We start from the raw sequence: 19,031 nt of genomic DNA, 5'->3' as shown, positions 1-19,031 counted from the left end.
AACATGATGGTCCCAAATCATAAAAGGGTATTTAGAAGTGATTAAAATATTTTTGACATAATACTTTTTAATAACTGGTAATTACTTTTCTATTCTGCATTTCAATTTAATGTCCTGCCTTGTAGGCCTTCTAAAGTTTGCACCCTTGGTAGATTGCCCAGTTTGTCCCATTGTAGGACTGCCCAATTATCTCCTAAACCATGACGACCCCATCATCTTCATAACTGAGAACAAAAGCTCTTTTGAAAACTATTTAACTCTTGTGAAATAAAAAAAATGCCCTGTGTCACACCAATGGAAATGTCGAATATTCTGATGGAAGCATCTACAGATCTAACAATAATATAACCAGAAATCTGCCATGTTTTGGTTTATGGCAGATTGAAGGCCTGGCAAGCATTTTGTCAGGTACAGATGACCAGCAACCAGTGAAGTGCGAGACAAAAAATGGAGTCTCTCCAACTGCAAGCCCATCGCCAAAAAGGAGTGCCAAGTCTAGATGGCAGACGTCTGCAAAGAAAGCTCTTCTACAGTGGGCGCAGGAACGGTGCGCTCAGTAAGTAGGCCGGGATGATAACTCCAGGGGTTTATTATTGAAGAATATGTTTTTTTTATGTTGTCCACAGTGCCAAACAAAGAACAAAGGAGAAAAGATTAAACAAAATATTAAAATTGGCCCCTTTTATGGTGCCAGAACATAAAATGTGTCTTATGGTTGTCTTGTCTTCTGCTAGTCTATGGGGGAAATGTATCATCTTGGTGGGGCTTGGATGTACTTAGGCCCAGTAGAAAGGTTTGATCAGGGGCATAGCTATGGGGGTGCGGTAGTAGTTGTACCCAGACATTAGTACCTAAGAGTACCCAAAGGCACATATACCACATAAGAAAACACCAGCATTACAAGTGGCACACGATAGGTTGTGGCCCTGTTATAGAGTTTGAATTGGGGCCCAAGGGCACCACATCGCACTTTGAGGATTTAAATGGTATGACCAAGTTTGGCATAAAATTTCCCAAGCTGTTGAAAAGTGATAAGACAAGCATTAGTTTACTGTTTATTCCTCCTCCACCATTACAGAGCTGCCACACCGGTTCTCACCACAGTTCTTTAGTTACATGGTTGCCCTTATATTCATGTGACCACTGCAATCACTGGCCTCAGTGGTATACGGCACAGGACCACTGAGACCTGTCATTAGCTGCAGAGGTAATGTGGGTATAAAGCCACGTTACCGCTACAGACAAGTAAACCGAGACTGGGGTGGAGGATCAGAGCAGGAATGCTGAAATGATAGGGGAATAAACAGGTAAGGCGAGGTTCACATCTACAGAGGACATTCTGGGCAAAGAAAAGGACAAAATACTGGTACATTCAGCAGTGTTTTGTCAGAATACAGGTATACATGCTGGAAATCTGACAAACCCTATTATGGTCAAGGGGATTACTTGAGCCCCCGCAGTGTGTGAAATATGCTGGATCTGGCAATTTCGATTTTCGGTTCCTGTGCCAGAACAGATTACCAGAATTTCGAACTTAGCCTAAGTAATATTTATTTTTATTATTTTAGCATGTCCCTCCTTCCTTGGAAACTTTTTCCCCAACTTGAGAACCCCTAAGTAAAGGCAGCGCATGGATAGGTTGATATAGCAGGTTGTTCCATTAGCAGTATGAGAGCAATGGTGGCATCGAAATATCGTAGTCCTTCCAATTCATAGATAGAAAGGAGATGTATTCTAGACACGTCTAATAAATTCTCTCACGTTGTGTTGCAGATTGGGATCTATTAATATAAAAGATTTTACGTCCAGCTGGAAAAATGGCAACGCTTTCCTGGCAATCATTCAGTCCTTGAGACCGGACCTCATTGACATGGACACGTTACAGGGGAAGTCCAATGAGGAAAAACTGCAAGAGGCGTTCAGAATAGCAGAAAATGAATTAAAAATCCCCAAACTCATCGAGCCAGAAGGTACGAATATTGAATACGAATAACTATTGTACCCGTCTATACAGTACAGCAGTGATACAATGTATCAGATGTCCTGATACGTTCTTCACCGGCCTTGTAAATCTAATAGGAGATGAGATATATTTATTTCTAGAACGTACAGAAACAAATTCTCACCCTTGTTTTCTTCTGTTGCTTAGATCTTACTGTTCAGGATCCTGATGAAAAATCAATTATGATGTACGTGGCGCAGTTTTTACAGTATTCCAGAAACAAGGAAGAGCCCACAAGTGATATGTCGGTATGAGATCTTTATCCAATAGCTGTAAAGCTTCTTCCCATTATTGATAGTAGATCAGTCTATCATGGGGTATATTGTACCCCTGCACTGCCCTACATGTATTTTCCTCAGGTGATGCTAGACTATGATAGTTTGGCCTTATACACATGGGAAAGGGTGGGTATGGAGCCAGTGCAGAGGTCCGTAAAGTACCTGTGGCTATGTAATGGAGTTATAAGGGCATAGATTCCATGCCGCCACATAGTGCTCTGTATGCCACCATATCATGGTATTATTGTCTCTCTTCCAGAATATCTCCAGTGTGGCATGCCAAAATGTTTGCATGCCTCTGTATGAAATTGGAGGCACAATATGGCTTCATATACTTTTATGGGAGCCTTTTTTTTGGTTCCTAACAAGGTGAAGTGTCTACAGATCCTTAATATGGCCATGAGCATGAGCCCAAATCAAGGTGATATGGGCTCACTATGATGTTAACATTTTTCCGACTGATGGAACAGACTTCCTTTAATGAAAACTAATGTAGTTTTAGTTTCATAGACTTAAAGGGGCTGTCCAACCCTTTACAAGTGGTGGCCTAGCCCCCTGTCTATCAGCTGTTGTGCAATGCCTCCAGATCTACACGGCTCCATCTGTTGCACTGCTCCCATTGAAGTGAATGGGAGCAGTTCTGCAGTAACTAGCTCTGTCCACTGCACAATGGATGAACATGTGTAGTTCTGGTGCTGGAGCTACTGTGGAATAACTCATCAACAGGAGTTTGGGGTGTCAGACCTCTGCCAACCAGATAGTGATGTTCTATCCTGCGTATAGGCCATCACTTGTAAAGTATTGGACAAACCCTTTAAATTTATATTATCAATTATTATAACCATTAGATCTGTTGTCACTTTTAGTAATTTCTGTAAAATATTTTTTAATGATATGACTTAAAGTGTAACTGCCATGTTTTCATCAAAAAAATCAATTTTAGCATATGTTACTGCTGCTGCAGCATTATGCATAAAGCAATCTTTACTTTCTTCACATACCACTGTTTTTCCCTTAGTTACGGCTGTTTTAATTTCTACAATATCATGACCTTCTCAAGATGGCTCCTCTGCCAGTTCTCTGAGGCCAAAACTGCTTTCCCTCACTTCCCATACACACGTGCTGTAGCCAGCAGCTCCCTGCCAGCCAATCAGATTGGATTACTGAGAGACACGCCTCCTCACTCTGAAGCCTAATGCAGGCCTACAGTGTGAAGGACCGCCCCTCTGTCTTCCTGTCTTCTTAGCTGGAGACAGACAAGCCATAGCATCTGTCTTTTAAGGGAGCAGTGGAAAGGGACAGGGGACATTAATGAAAGCTGTTATTATAAGGTAATTACAGATCTTCTTACAATCATTGACAGACTAACTCAGGTATACATGCCTACGTGACAGTTACACTTTAAGGATACAATTTATTCACAAACTCCCAGTGGGAACCAAAATATAGGGCTTCATGGCCACAGTCCTTCAGACCAGGGGATGGTGTAGAGGGGCTCCCCCACTCAGGACCCTTCTCCACTATGTGCTGGAGTGGGAAGCCACCACAAAAATCAGCTGCTTCGACCAACGACTCGCTGCATTCACTTAAAGAGGACATATCCCCACTCCGGACATGTCTGTTTTAACTACTTGGATTCCCAATGTAATAATAATTTTGGAAGATCTGTTCTTATGACTCTGGTGTGTCATTCCTTTATTATTCCTGCTAGAAGTTATAAATGAATGGCTAGCTGTTTGCAATGAAGGTCCCGTTGGGTGTTACCAGTTGAGGGGGTGTTCCTGCACAGTCTGACGCTATCCAATCAGCGCTGCCAGTGTCAGATTATGTAGGGACACAACCCCAACTGGTAACACCCATCTATTAAAATGGGGAAACTATGATCTCTAGGGGACATAGCAGTTTGACCTTCTGACTGCTGGGGTGGCTGCATTTAAAATCGGGGGTTGGCCATATATATAACCTTTTTATATCGGACAGCCATTACTACTTATTTTAAATACAAGAGTGTTCCATAGAGTTGGGTCCCACTTTGCCTAAAATAGTTTTAAGGAACTCCTTTGAGCCTCCCTTCTTCTGCCTCATCCTGTGCATTCAGGTGGACCTTCCCAGATTTTGCTGCTCCTCTTACTACAAAAATTACACTTTTTCATTTTAGGCTCAACTTAATAAAGCCATGGAATGGTTGAATCAGCAGGAGCAGAAACTCAAAACGTTATTTTCTGAAATGAAAGATGAGACCTATACCAAAAAATACCAGGTAAAGAACTCTGTCTGAAACCTGATAATTCCATGTTCACAGGAAAATATTTCGTCTTCGGTTATTTATATATTTTTTCTATTAGGAAATCTTGTTATTCATGAGAAAATTTAATGAGCAGAAACGAACCTTCATGTCTGGGTTGGCGGTGGAATCTCTTCAGGATGAGGAGCAACTGCTTATTAAGCAGTCACTTGAAAATATCACACTCCAGGTGAGGAGAGTCGCTCACAGCAATCACTTAGGTTGCCCGATTAGTGTTCCCCTTAGCTATGTGATGGGTTACTATGGGTATTACCCATGGGGCTTGACTTGTAGCCCACGCCTTATTGTTTCCTGCGACCCATTCTACCCTTAAAGGCATAAACTGTCCAAAAACATTCATCGCTCATTCCCCGGGTAAATGATAGTTGTTAGATCAGTGGGGGTCCATCCACTAGAGAGATGATAATTGTTAGATTAGTGGGGGTCCATCCACTGGAGAGATGATAATTGTTAGATTAGTGGGGGTCCATCCACTGGAGAGATGATAATTGTTAGATTAGTGGGGGTCCATCCACTGGAGAGATGATAATTGTTAGATTAGTGGGGGTCCATCCACTGGAGAGATGATGATTGTTAGATTAGTGGGGGTCCATCCACTGTAGAGATGATAATTGTTAGATTAGTGGGGGTCCATCCACTGGAGAGATGATAATTGTTAGAGTAGTGGGGGTCCATCCACTGGAGAGATGATGATTGTTAGATTAGTGGGGGTCCATCCACTGTAGAGATGATAATTGTTAGATTAGTGGGGGTCCATCCACTGGAGAGATGATAATTGTTAGATTAGTGGGGATCCATCCACTGGAGAGATGATAATTGTTAGATTAGTGGGGATCCATCCACTGGGTAGATAATAAATATGAGATTAGTGGGGGCCCATCCACTGTATACATGACAATTGTTAGATCAGGGGGTCTATCTACTGGGATAAATTTTTTCTTTATTCCCTGGCAGCCATAATGAACTAGGGTTTTGCCACCTATGGGTGGGATTTGAGGTTGTGTATTGAAGCTATCTCCTCTTTGTATTCAGATTGCACAATGGAAGAAGCAGTTGGATAGGAGTTTGCCACCACCTCTGGACAGTATCGAGACATGGCTCACAGAGGTGGAAACCCTGATGTCCCAGGCTTTGCCTGAATCCGGCTCTCATTATAATACAATGTCTCTACTCCAGGCTTTATCTGAAGCCTTTAAGGTATGGAATCCAGTCTTCACTGCATGTTCTGACACGGTCATAATAAAACATGATAGGTGGTAAAATCAGGATCATCCCTGTTATTAAAGGAATTGTTTAATTTCTGTCTGGGGCATGTATGGCTATCGAAGGGATAAGCCATAAATGTCTGATAAGTGCGGGTCCCACCTCTGGGATCTGTTGCTATCTGAAAACAGGACTCCTACTGGGCATGCACAGCATCCTCTCCATTCACTACTATGGAACTTCTAAAAGTGAGCACTCTCAGCTGTTTTTCGGAAATCCCATAGCATTGAATTGAGACCAAGTGCGTGCATGGCGACCCATCCATTCGTCGAGCACTCTGCTAATTTCAGAAGTCCCTTAGTGGTGAGTTGAGGGTGATGGTGCGTGCACGTCTTGCTCTCCAGTCACTTCAGGGCCCTATTTTTCAGAAAGGATCAGATCCCAGAGGTGGAACCCACTCCTATTCGACATTTTATGGCTTAACCTATATGCTATTAATGTCCCTGAGAGGAATACCCGTTTAAGCAGTGGATGCAAACATGCAGATCGTTCCTTCTGCCCCAAGTGGCCAACTGTACCTGCAGAACTGCCGGTGTATAGCACCGATACAGCCTGTTAAGCCCATCTGAATGACTGCCATAAAACACCACATCTCTAACGCAGTGGCGGCTGCAGGAAAGATGCCTGAATGGACATTACATGACTGAAATCTAGAACCATTGAGAGCAAAACAAGATGTGATAATGGAGGACAGTCAATGCAATGCAGAATCCCACCAATTACCAGAAATACAGGTCAAATCGGCCAAATGGCTTATAAAATTCACCATAGTGAAATTGTCTCTAAACTGTGGACAGGTTTGTGCTCCAGAGCTGTACTTCCTACTGTAAGAAGGGACAAGTTGGAGTAGGACATACTGTAATCACAGCAACCTATGTTCTCCAGCTATAACTCCCTCGCTGTGACTGTCTGAAAATACTGGCTTAGGCCATTTGAGTAAATGTAAATTGCATTATATGTTTATTATATAAAGGGTTTTTCCAGTTTTTTTTTAACTTTGTTAAATTTCAACTTAAATCCATACTTGCCTGCTCCACACCACTCCATTCCAGATCCCTGACTCCCTTTACTGGTCTTCCTGTTCCTGTCTGCAAACTTCCAGATGGACGGAGTCCTGTTCACCCCTGCAGCTAATGACTGGCCTCAGCAATAATGTGTTCTGTCACTGCTGGGTCGCCTACCGCTTGGGGACACGTCACCGCTGAAGCCAGCCATTGGCTGCAGCACGAACATGATTCTCTACTGATGTTTACAGACAAGGACTGGAAGACCATTGAAGGGAGCTGGAACGAGTGGTGGGGAGCAGGTGAGTATGGATTTGTCCACAGGTACAGCTGGCTGGGGTTGAAAAAGTAAAAGCCTATAATTTTATTATCCCTTACAAATGCTCCTTTACCCTCAGGCTTTAATGGTTGATGCGAAAAATTACATAGAGAGTCTCAGATCGTTCAAGAATGTAGATGATAGCGGAGTCATAATTGTGCCAACTGATAAGATGGAAGAGATGAGAACCAGGTAGGATTAATGCTTTATGTTCTTACGCCTGTTTGTCTTCTGCGTCTTGCATAGCTTATAGATTGTGGTTATTGTCATGTAGGACAGATTTAAGGGTTTATCCAAGACTAAACTCTTTTAGCAGACCTCTTCAGAGTAGCTGGACCCGCAGTGGGGTTCATACTTACCTGGTCCCCACCACTGGATTCCATCTGCCTCGCTTAACAGCCACCTCGTCAGGTCCCGGGTCTTTGGAAATCAACACCCCGTTGACGGATGTCATGTGACCGCTCCAGCGGTGACCTGTCACCTATGTGGTAGGTCACTGGTGGCAGTTCACCGCTGCGGCCAGAAATTGGACAGGATTTTGATTCCCAGAGACCCACTGCCTGCCATGGCCGGCTGTGGAGCAATGCAGCTTAAATCCAACGGCAGAGAGCAGATAAATATGAACCATACTGCGGGTCCAGCCACTCTGAAGAGGTCTGTTAAAATATCTAGTCATGGATAACCCCTTTAACATCTGTAGGAAATACGTAGTTCTAAGCGAACATACAGTGTGACCATCCATGATTGAGCCAAGGAGAAGTCATAAGATTTCTTCCTTCAACCATATATATTTTTCATTGTTCTGCATGAAGACGTCCAAGCGTGACAAGTCTGCTTAATTGTAGAGGCAATTCCAAGTCTTCTCTCAAATTAATTTTCGGCCATTTCTTTAAGGGGCAGAGAAGCTGCCGGTACAATGGACATCCCCGACAGCTGTTTCTCCTGACTCCCTCAGACACATCAGGTTCGGCATGTGTTTGCAGCCGATCCTTCTTTTCCCTGCCATCTGCCATCAGGAGGAGGGTGTAGGACACCCTTGTGCATGTTACATAGGTAGTTGGCAGTCATTAACTGTGGATGGGCACCTGTGTAGGCAGTCTTCTCTTTCGTATGGTGCATAAAATAAGCCATTCCATGATGGGAAGACACTGACTATAGTGTTCTCAAAGGAACTAGTCACTAGAAAACCAGAAAATCTTTTCCCTCATGATCACTACATTATCTCACATATCTCCAGGTCCATGAGGTGGTTCTTCTTCTCAACTTCCTCATAGTCAGCTGATCTTGCTGGAATCCGTGATTTCGGCTGAGTAATGTTGTGCTGTGTTTGATGGGCCCTAAGGGCATCTACACATCCAAAAAGTTCATGTATGGTACATGGAAAAAAGTACATTCAGCGGAACTCAATTCACTGGGCACAGAATGGAGGGAGGGCGTTCTTTAACAAATATTATATTGAAAAGCCCTCCTAGTCTTCCTGGAGGACCCCTGTAATCAAAGGATGAGACCCTCTTATAAAATGCTATGTCATTATATTTAAGGTTGGAGAAGATGTTAGCGGCACACTTCAGTGTTCTTGTGGATTACCGCTGTGCCGGACACTATGTTCTTGCTCTTTTGGAGGAAGGGAGACCTAAGCTAAAGTCTTGGAAAGGGAAGTACAAGTCTCAAGAGTCTGTGGAGGTCCTACTGGCAGATTACAAGGTTAGTCGTGAGGAGTCTTTATCTCACCATCCTGAGGTTTATTGTACAATTGCTTGGTGTCAAATGTACATGAAAGGAGGCACAGAGACTTTTGGTACAAACACTTTGCCGCTATCATGGAGCATTATCATCGAGTACCCATTATAAAGTAGCGCTCTCTTAGTTGGTTTTTGCTGGAAGCTTCAGAAGGATCATTGCTTTGGTTGAGTGTCCAGAGCAGGGATGCCCAACCTGCGGCCCTCCAGCTGTTGCAAAACTACAACTCCCAACATGCCTCGACAGCCTACAGCTATCAGCCTGCAGCAAGGCATGGTGGGAGTTGGAGTTTTACAAAAGCTGGAGGGCCGCAGGTTGACCATCCCTGGTCCAGGGGATTCATGACACCACTAATAGAGACATCCTCTGAAGAAACAGCCACCTTATCGTGTAAACTACCCCACTGAAGCCAGTCACCACCTGCTAGGGTGTATATGTCACAGGTCAATTCACAAGTCACTTATTACACATTATTGATCACATGTAAGGCATGGTGACCCAAGGAACCCCAATAATGGAACAGAATGAAGGGCATTGTCTGGGCTACAAATAATTTATGGGCTATCCTCAGGATAGGTCAACAACTGATCAACACCCCTGCCGATCAGTTGTTTAGGTCAGCCGCAGTGCAGGAAACTATGGGGGTCATTTATGAGTGGATATATGCAAATTCTTGGTGTATATCTGTCGCAGATTCGGTCTCAAAGGGTCAAATCTGCAAATTCTTCCCCATCCACGTCACGTACGCAAGTTCTAAAAAAAGGGGGAGTGAGTGGGGAATGGGGCGGGCCGCCTGGCCCGTCTCATTTATCATTTTCTACGCCTGTTTTAGAAATTATCTAAATCAGGCATGCTCAACCTGCAGCCCTCCAGCTGTTGCAAAACTGCAACTCCCAGCATGCCCGAACAGCCTACAGCAGGGCATTGTGGGAGTTGTAGTCTTACAACAGCTCGAGCGCCGCAGGTTGAGCATGCCTGATCTAAATCTACACCAGCAATGGAGGGTATTAAGACCGGTGTCGAAAGCACTGGTCTTAATAAATGACCCCCTATATCTGTATACGTATACTGTATACACCCAGCACCCCAATAAACAGCTGGGTGCTGGGTGTCTGAACCCCAACAATGTTATATTGATGACCTATACATTTACACCTATTAGTCATCTTTGCCTCAACATGGAAGGAATGACAAATTATTAAACTATTGATGCAAATGGTTTTCCCATTGTATAAAGTGATGACATATTTCTGGGATATTCCATCATTTTATGTTCAGTTTGAGGCGAATAAAGGGGGGTAGCAGTGCTGATTTAGAGTTGCATCCACTTTAATTTTTTTCTGTGCACCCATTAACTGGATTTGGCCCAATATCTTAGTTTTTTCCGTTGTCATCACATATGTTTCAATGGAAGCAGGTGTTTCCATCACTGATGTCATTGGAATTATAACCATGACATCACTAGGGTGAAGAATGGGAAAAAATCCGGGTCATCCGTGATATCGATCATTTCAATCTGTCACGTCCGAAAGTCCGTTAATACAAAGTTAATGTTTTCACCAGAATACCTGATTAATTCCCAATCTGGACAGAACCCCATCTAGACCAGTAATGGATGCTGGTGTGGAATTCTCATATAATCTAAACCAGTTTCCTGGCATAGATTATGATGGACACCCCCACATTGCACTCCCCCCCCACAACGCCCTGTTTTGTAAACCCCAAAATTTTGCACCAAGTCTTGCAACTTTTTGATGCCAGCTTTCTGGCATGTAGTGGGTTGATAAATATTCCCCATGTATTTTTCACAGTTTCTTTTATGCATCCAGATGTTACTTTAAAGTCTATAGTGAATTACAGAAATCTCTACAGACAGAACGCCTTATTCGATGCCGTTTCTTGCATTACGTTTTTTTGTGCGTTTTTAGGCATTTGGGAGCACTTGTCAAAACGCTGCATACTCTAGGTTCCTTTCAGGCACGTTTCCCATGGGAATCAAAATGAGAGTTGAAAAATGGGCTGAAAAAATGTTAGATGGGAGCCCCAGGAGTAGGACGCACACCTGTCAGGAATTTATGGAATATCCTGCGGAAGTGCCATATATCTATATGATGGGAATTCTCTCCTATTGTGGAGCGCCTTTATTTTACTACAGCACATACTATACATGGCAATAGAATTACATTCCGGAAGTGATGTTCAAATATTGACTGTAGGTGATATAGTCTGCGCCTGCAGGATATATGTTCTGCAACACCCGGCCACCAGACTGCAAGGACATTCCCTTCCATAATGTCCAATAAGAGTAATAAATATATATTTATCCACCTGAAGACTAGGTGAAGGGTGTATGCCAATGCCCATGACCAAAACAATCCCACTCTGTAGATCGTGAAATCTAACCTTGATTTCATCTTAATGCAATAGTAGAGTGAGAAATTCTCATTGATGTACACGTTGTGAACCTGCATAAAAATGCTTCTATATAGCTTACATATAGTATCTTAAAATGCACATTTCCATGGTATAAACATTTTGATGTTAGAACCTGGCGGTCTTATGGTGATTAGCAGCGCTACACTGCAGCTGCTTATCTCTTCCTACAGAGGCGGTCTGTCACAGGTCTCTTCTGCAGTTATTTCCTTCCTATGGGTAAAGTACTATTAGACTGACATGTACTGTAAGTGCTCCCTCTCTCTCTCTCTTTAAAAAAAGAGGTTCCTCAGCAGCCTCATTCAGTAGCTTATACGGTACAGTGCCCCAGCTGCTGCAGAACATCATAATGCATTCCTCGCGTGACCTGAATCCAATTGAGCACATCTGGGACATCACGTCTCGCTCTATCCACCAACGTCACGTTGCACCACAGACTGTCCAGGAGTTGGCAGATGCTTTAGTCCAGGTCTGGGAGGAGATCCCTCAGGAGACCGTCCGCCACCTCATCAGGAGCATGCACAGGCGTTGTAGGGAGGTCATACAGGCACGTGGAGGCCACACACACTACTGAGCCTCATTTTGACTTGTTCTAAGGACATTACATCAAAGTTGGATCAGCCTGTAGTGTGTTTTTCCACTTTAATTTTGAGGGTGACTCCAAATCCAGACCTCCATGAGTTGAAAAATTTGATTTCCATTTTTAATTTTTGTGTGATTTTGTTGTCAGCACATTCAACTATGTAAAGAACAAAGTATTTCAGAAGAATATTTAATTAACTCAGATCTAGGATGTGTTATTTTTGTGTTCCCTTTATTTTTTTGAGCAGTGTATATTTATGGTGACTGTTGTTTAGACCGTATTCAGTCTCCACGGGTTTAATCTAAATCAGTGGGGGTCATTTACGAACATTTTTACACAACCTCCTTTTTGCAACTTTTTGAACACCTGTCTAACTATATTTTGTCACTTGGGGATTATTGCACTGTGTTCGACACATATGAGTGTTGAGGATGCGGCAGGGGACTTCAACCCCGACAAATTTTCCAACATTTACGCCTGAAAACAGCCATAAATGTTGAAAAACAAACTACACCCTGTAGGGGCTGATCTAGTTATTCCGCCAGGCCCACGGACTGCTGAAGGTGGGCCTAATATATGACGAGGCACACTCCTGTTCATAAACTAGGCTCACCTCCTGGCCAGCAAAGCCAATGCAAAAAGGGAGTAAAAGACTGGCGTAAATGACCCCCAGCATTCCCAAACCTGTGGCCTTCCATCTGCTGCAAAACGACAGTGCACTGACCTATGGCTGTCAGTGCATGATGAGAGCTGTAGTTTCCCAACAGTTCTGTCCTGCCGAGGATACCATGTGAATGTAAATGACGGGTTTCGATAACAGGTGAATTCCATGTTCCCTGGAGCCTCTCCATCCGCCGTATGATGTCCCTGACGCCTCGATTTCTCTCCTGCTAGGAATTTGTTGAGGGCAAACAGTCCATGGTCCGTCTGGAGACAGCGTTTGAGAAATTCAAAGAACTTCATACTCTGCTGCTGACCACAGATGACTATTGTAAGTAAATGATATATCCCTACAGATTTGTACTAGGGGAACTCCATGAATATAGATTTTTGAGATTTTCCACCACTTACAGCGCGTTTTTGAAAATTTGGGCACACCTAGCAGTAGGGTGTGGGGCACGACACATTTAACGTCATTTACCTCTGAATACGGGCACATTTTATAGCTGATTTCAGTTTCTAGCACACAGGCAGCCCAAGATGGGACACATTTTTTAAAAGACATGCTCCTGTTAAAATATTTGGCTCAACCTATACCAAAAGACTTGTTTAGTAATAAGTCTGTTGTCATAAGTTAAGCAAAATTTATGAGGCCTGAATCACCTTTAGTAAATATGCCCATAAGAGCTTTTATATGTCTATGCGGTAAGCTCCCCCTAGTGGTGGCTGTAGGCTCACTCAATTGTAGGTTAAACAACGTTCACATCTGCGCTTTCCCTTTCCGCTATTGAGATCTGTCATAGGATCTCAATAGCGGGGGAAAACGCTTCTGTTTTGTCCCCATTCATTGTCAATGGGGACAAAACTGAACTAAACGGAGTGCGCCAGAATGCATTCCGTTCCGTTTGGTTGCATCCCTATCGCGGACAGAATAATACTGCAAGCAGCGTTTTTCTGTCAGCGATGTAGTGCGGAGCAAGACGGATCTGTCACGACTCACAATGTAAGTCAATGGGGATGGATGTGTTTTCTCTGACACAATAGAAAACGGATCCGTCCGCCATTGACTTTCAGTGGTGTTCATGACGGATCCCTCATTGCAATGTTTAAGATAATACAACCGGATACGTTCATAACAGATGCAGACGGTTGTATTATCGGGATGGACGCGTTTTTCCTGATCCATGACGGATCCAGCAAAAACGCTGGTGTGAAAGTAGCCTTTCTGATTGCTTAGTGCATCCTAAAGGGGTCGTCTAAGCGACCAGCCTTGTCTCAGTGAAAAATAGACGTATTGCAAGGACACATGGGATCATATCCCGAGGCCTACAAAGGTTATCCTAGCAGCATACAACATCATCTTGGTGTGGAGGAGTAGTAGTCACAGTAGATCATGTCCTGTTCCTTCTGCTCCTAGCGGATGACCCTGAAATATCAAAACAATATGAAGTCATAGAATTAAAGTACAAGAGATTTGTGTCATCGGCCCACAACGTAGAATCTACCCTGGAGCAAGTACTAACCAGCTGGACTCACTTTGAGAATAACATGAACTTGATCACAGCTTGGCTGGATGAACAGCAGAGGATCACACCATCCAATGTAAGTATGATTCAGTCATCTGAACATATCATGGTAAAAGGGCTCTGTCGGGTCTCCTATCTGAGGGCAGTGTAGGACACAGAAGAAAATGCTAAGCTTGGAGATATGGTTTTCAGAGATATATGGTTTGATTTGACATTTTTGCGTTAAAAACAGTTTAAGTGCTGCCAGGACTCCTAGAGAGAGCCTGAGAGTCATGTTCCCCAACCATTCATAGAGAAAGCTGGTGAGTCTTGCATCCCCATACCATGCACAGAGAAAGCAAGAGAGTCCTGTTGCCCTGATGGAAAGTCTTGTTTTCCCCTCCCAATCACAAAGAAAACCCGAGAGTCCTGTTATCCTGTCCACTCATATAGAAAAGCGTGAGTCTTGCTTCCTCTGCCCTGTCATAGAGGAAAGCCTTAGAGTCCTGATTCTTCTGCCCACTCATAGAGAAAGCCTGAGAGTCCTGATTCCTCCGCCCACTCAGAGAAAGCCTGAGAGTCCTGCATTCCCCACCCACTCATAGAGAAAGCCTGAGAGTCCTGATTCCTCCATCCACTCATAGAGAGAGCCTGAGAGTCCTGATTCCTCCATACACTCATAGAGAAAGCCTGAGAGTCCTGATTCCTCCATCCACTCATAGAGAGAGCCTGAGAGTCCTGATTCCTCCATACACTCATAGAGAAAGCCTGAGAGTCCTGATTCCTCCGCCCACTCATAGTGAATCACCATGGTAAAAGATCATGTGACGTACCATGTGATGACCGGAGTGACGTCATCACAGGTCCTTCATCAAAGGAGACACAAGGAGATGCCGGGCTACGCGAGCAAGTGGATTAAGGTGAGTTAAATAATTTATTTTATTTTTTAACCCCTCCAGTGCTATTTTACTTTGCATTCTGTATTCAGAATGCTATTATTTTCCCTTATAACCATGTTATAAGGGAAAATAATAATGATCGGGTCTCCCTCCCGATCGTCTCCTAGCAACCGTGCGTGAAAATCGCACCGCATCCGCACTTGCTTGCGGATGCTTGCGATTTTCACGCAACCCTATTCACTTCTATGGGGCCTGCGTTGCGTGAAAAACGCAGAATATAGAACATGCTGTGATTTTCACGCAACGCATAAGTGATGCGTGAAAATCACCGCTCATCTGAACAGCCCCATAGAAATGAATGGGTCCGGATTCAGTGCGGGTGCAATGCGTTCACCTCCCGCATTGCACCCGCGCGGAAAACTCGCCCGTGTGAAAGAGGCCTAAGAGTCCTGATTCCTCCATCCACTCATAGAGAGAGACTGAGAGTTGTGCATTCTCCGCCCACCCATAGAGAAAGCCTGAGAGTCCTGATTCTTCCATCCACTCATAGAGAGAGCCTGAGAGTCCTGATTCCTCCATACACTCATAGAGAAAGCCTGAGAGTCCTGATTCCTCCGCCCACTCATAGAGAGAGCCTGAGAGTCCTGATTCCTCCGCCCACTCATAGAGAGAGAGCCTGAGAGTCCTGATTCCTCCGCCCACTCATAGAGAGAGAGCCTGAGAGTCCTGATTCCTCCGCCCACTCAAAGAGAGAGCCTGAGAGTCCTGATTCCTCCATACACTCATAGAGAAAGCCTGAGAGTCCTGATTCCTCCATACACTCATAGAGAAAGCCTGAGAGTCCTGATTCCTCCACTCACATTGAGTGATCAGCAGCTTTTCCTGTATGAGTCTGTCTTCTGGGATAGTTTTCTGATACTTAGAAAGCAATTTTTACCAATGGAGTATTTGTATCCATGTATTTTTTAAAAAAAATTTAGACCTGAACAGTAGCAGTTCTCGTAATTTTTCCTAAATTCTGTGTAAACATAACATGGTGCTCTATTTAAAGAGGATCTGACAGCTGTACTGATGTCATTATGTTCTGTCTTTGGATGCTATTAATCATACGGCACAGTTCTGGACTAATAATACACCTGGCTGAAAGGGAATGTTTCATTAGGAAATGATCTGTTGCTTAAATCAAGTTTTTCAGACTTTTTCTTGACTAGTTCTTTTAATTTCGTGTCTGATCTGTATTAAAAAAATATCCAGAAATCTTGGTTTTCCCCCTGAACCCTATAACGAAGCAACACTTCCTGTTCTGTACAGATCTCTTTTCAGCATTCTTTTCATTATCATCACAGGCAGGATAACAATGGCAGATAACACCTCTATATAGTTAATACAGGATCCACCATTCACGATAGCTGATGGTCACAGCTTATCTACTCCCTCTGTGTACAATGGCCTCTGCCCAGGTACAGAGCATGCCCACAACATTTTCCCATAGAAGCAAATGAGTTATCCCCAGACTACAGGTTCCTATGGTGGTTGCTGTAGAGCATAACTCTGAATGCTGTTAACCACAGCTCAAACAAGACATCCCCCCCCCCCCCCCATAATCATGAACGGAAAATAGAATTTAAAAGAACAAAATATAAGCAAACCAGAAAAAAAAGAATATCCATTTGGTTTTAATTAGTCAAAAATATGTAGTTGATACATTCCCTTTAAGCTCAGAAATGTATTTATGACCCCCCACATGGATCATAGCCAGTGGTCTGTACCAAGGTATTGACACACAATGAATGTACAGTAGGCAGACTGCTCTGTCGGGTTCTATAGTTATACGTTATATCATGGGTGAGGTCAGACGTCTACTTCCCACCATTCTCCTCCAGTTACAGTATGTAATAAGCGTGATATCTGCTGTGCAAACACTGATACTTACTGATGTAATGTTTTCCCCATACAAATCCAGGTTCCTATGGAGATTCTTTCCAAATGGAAATCTGTGCACAAGTCTTTAAACAGGGACAGTGACTTCCTGGTGGAGAGGACATATGAGAGAACCGCCTCCAAGATAGAGCACAGGCTGAAGACATTGAACAGTCGATGGACCAGATATGTAGGTTTATAAAAAGCTGAATAAGCATGAAAACCTGAGAGCGGGATGGTGCTGATATTATTGTTACTTATACTATTATAATTGGTGTTATTTTAGTTTAATGTAATAAATGGATATTCTTCTGATGAACCTGTCCTTGGACACTTCAAACAAAAAAGTGTTTGTTCAATGTTCAAACCAATTTAGGTGTTTTAAGAGATGATCTGATTGACTGGGCATCAATATTTCTTTTAACTGAGATCCCTCTCACCAGCCAACAAATCAATCTGACATAGCAGCAGCCTTACTTGCCAGCTGTACCGTTTATTGCTCCTAAGAGCTCTTCAACATACCGTAACTTTCTGTCCTCCGTTGTCAGCTTCATTGCATCCTGGCAGGATGTTTACATGCAGGACTTCCTGTTTCCATCAGCTTCCTGCTGGGTTTTCTAATCAATCCCAGCATGCTTTGCTCTGTGATGTTTTCTCTGCAGTAATCACACCCCAGTATAGGCGTATACCTAACGCCTATACTGCGGTATAGGCGTTAGGTATACGGTACTATAAATGAATGATTTGTAATATACTTTTTCTCCGTCTATTATATATATTTTTTTATTAAATATTTATTTTTATTAAAAAAAACACAATATAGATAGACAATACATTATAGTGATCAAGACGGTCTACAGAGTATAGCCATTATCAACATCCAACACCTGCCCTATAGAAAAAGGCAGGCCCTTATCTAGATTATACAGATCACCATAAATTCAAAGTTAATATAAAAAGGAATAGAATTATACACTCCCCCCCCATTGGCTGTCATCAAAACCAAACCTAACCACTCCGTCTATTTATTTATTTTTCCCCCTTCAGGTTAGGCAGTATAAGGAAAAGAAGGTCAGCAATGGCACCACTGCTGAAGAGAATTTGGGCGATGACTCTACAGAATACGTTTCCAAGGCTCAATCAGATATTTCTGCTCATTCCCCCAGTCTGTATATTCAGAGTTTACAGGTTAAAAAAAATCTATTCTCTCTTATAATTTATTATAGTCAATTATGGATGTATATAAAGGAGATAATCTAAGAGTGAGCCCTCACTTCCTCTTGTAGATAAAGTGGAGGGGCTCATGCAAAAGATAAAAATAAATCACATGCTGGCATAATGGCTGGCACTAGGGGGAGCTTATCCTACTGCATACTGTTTGTGCATTGAACTGTAAGCTCCCTCTAGTGGTGGCTGTCAATTATTGATGATGGCAGTCATATTGGTTGATATGATAATAGTAGAAGAAGCATTGACACTCCTTGATTTAATAATGGTTTATTGAATAGAAATACAGCTGAGAAAATAATAAACTAATATTACTCTTCCAATATTGTCATCTCACAGAAGAGCGGGGAAGATGCCAGAACAGCAGAAATGTACTCCGAAGTCCTCAGCCACCTTGAAGCAGGGGAGAAAGTTATTGAGGCTGCAGACAACTGGTCTGGGAAGGCCGAGCAGTTTTTGAGTGACCTTGATGAAAAGGAGAACACACAAGAGCCTTCAAGAGTAGAGATTCAGGTAATATAACGCTGGTAAATGATGCAAGTTTTAGAAGGTCCAGGTAGGTAGACAACAGGGTTCTCATAGTTAACAGGGTTTTCTGAGTTTAGAAATTTGATGGCTTATTCTTAGGACAGGGCATCAAAATCAGATCGGTGGAAGACTGAATGTCGGACCCCTGGCACTCAGCGATTTAAAGGAGACAAAGCGCTCATGTGAACTCTGCAGCCTCCTCAATGTTCACATGGGTCCTTCTACCTCCGGGCCCCCTTCTTAGTAGCAGCAGTGCAGCTTGGTCCCATTGGCATTGAATTTATGAACTTGTTGATGCAAAACATTAATGGACCGCAGTGCACACACAACGACTGATAGGCGGCGGTGCTGAGAGTCCACCCTCT

General features: G+C 43.2%; 1 protein-coding gene across 1 annotated transcript in view; it reads left to right on the top strand.

Annotated features, from left to right (window-relative positions):
- The window catches only part of SYNE2 (spectrin repeat containing nuclear envelope protein 2), a 304,488-nt gene that overhangs the window by 50,640 nt on the left and 234,817 nt on the right, over positions 1-19,031 (top strand). Inside the window, exons 7-19 of the mRNA XM_040412752.1 lie at positions 381-556; positions 1,774-1,970; positions 2,150-2,250; positions 4,439-4,540; positions 4,626-4,754; positions 5,618-5,782; positions 7,251-7,363; positions 8,713-8,875; positions 12,822-12,918; positions 14,005-14,189; positions 16,955-17,101; positions 17,959-18,099; positions 18,478-18,651. Of these exons, the coding sequence (XP_040268686.1) occupies positions 381-556; positions 1,774-1,970; positions 2,150-2,250; positions 4,439-4,540; positions 4,626-4,754; positions 5,618-5,782; positions 7,251-7,363; positions 8,713-8,875; positions 12,822-12,918; positions 14,005-14,189; positions 16,955-17,101; positions 17,959-18,099; positions 18,478-18,651 (1,890 nt within the window). The remainder of the gene's footprint in view (positions 1-380; positions 557-1,773; positions 1,971-2,149; positions 2,251-4,438; positions 4,541-4,625; positions 4,755-5,617; positions 5,783-7,250; positions 7,364-8,712; positions 8,876-12,821; positions 12,919-14,004; positions 14,190-16,954; positions 17,102-17,958; positions 18,100-18,477; positions 18,652-19,031) is intronic.

The sequence above is a fragment of the Bufo bufo genome, chromosome 11 (genome assembly GCF_905171765.1).
Source record: "Bufo bufo chromosome 11, aBufBuf1.1, whole genome shotgun sequence".
Taxonomy (NCBI): domain Eukaryota; kingdom Metazoa; phylum Chordata; class Amphibia; order Anura; family Bufonidae; genus Bufo; species Bufo bufo.
Note: the sequence above shows the minus strand (reverse complement) of the source record. Positions and strands in the feature narration are given on the sequence as shown.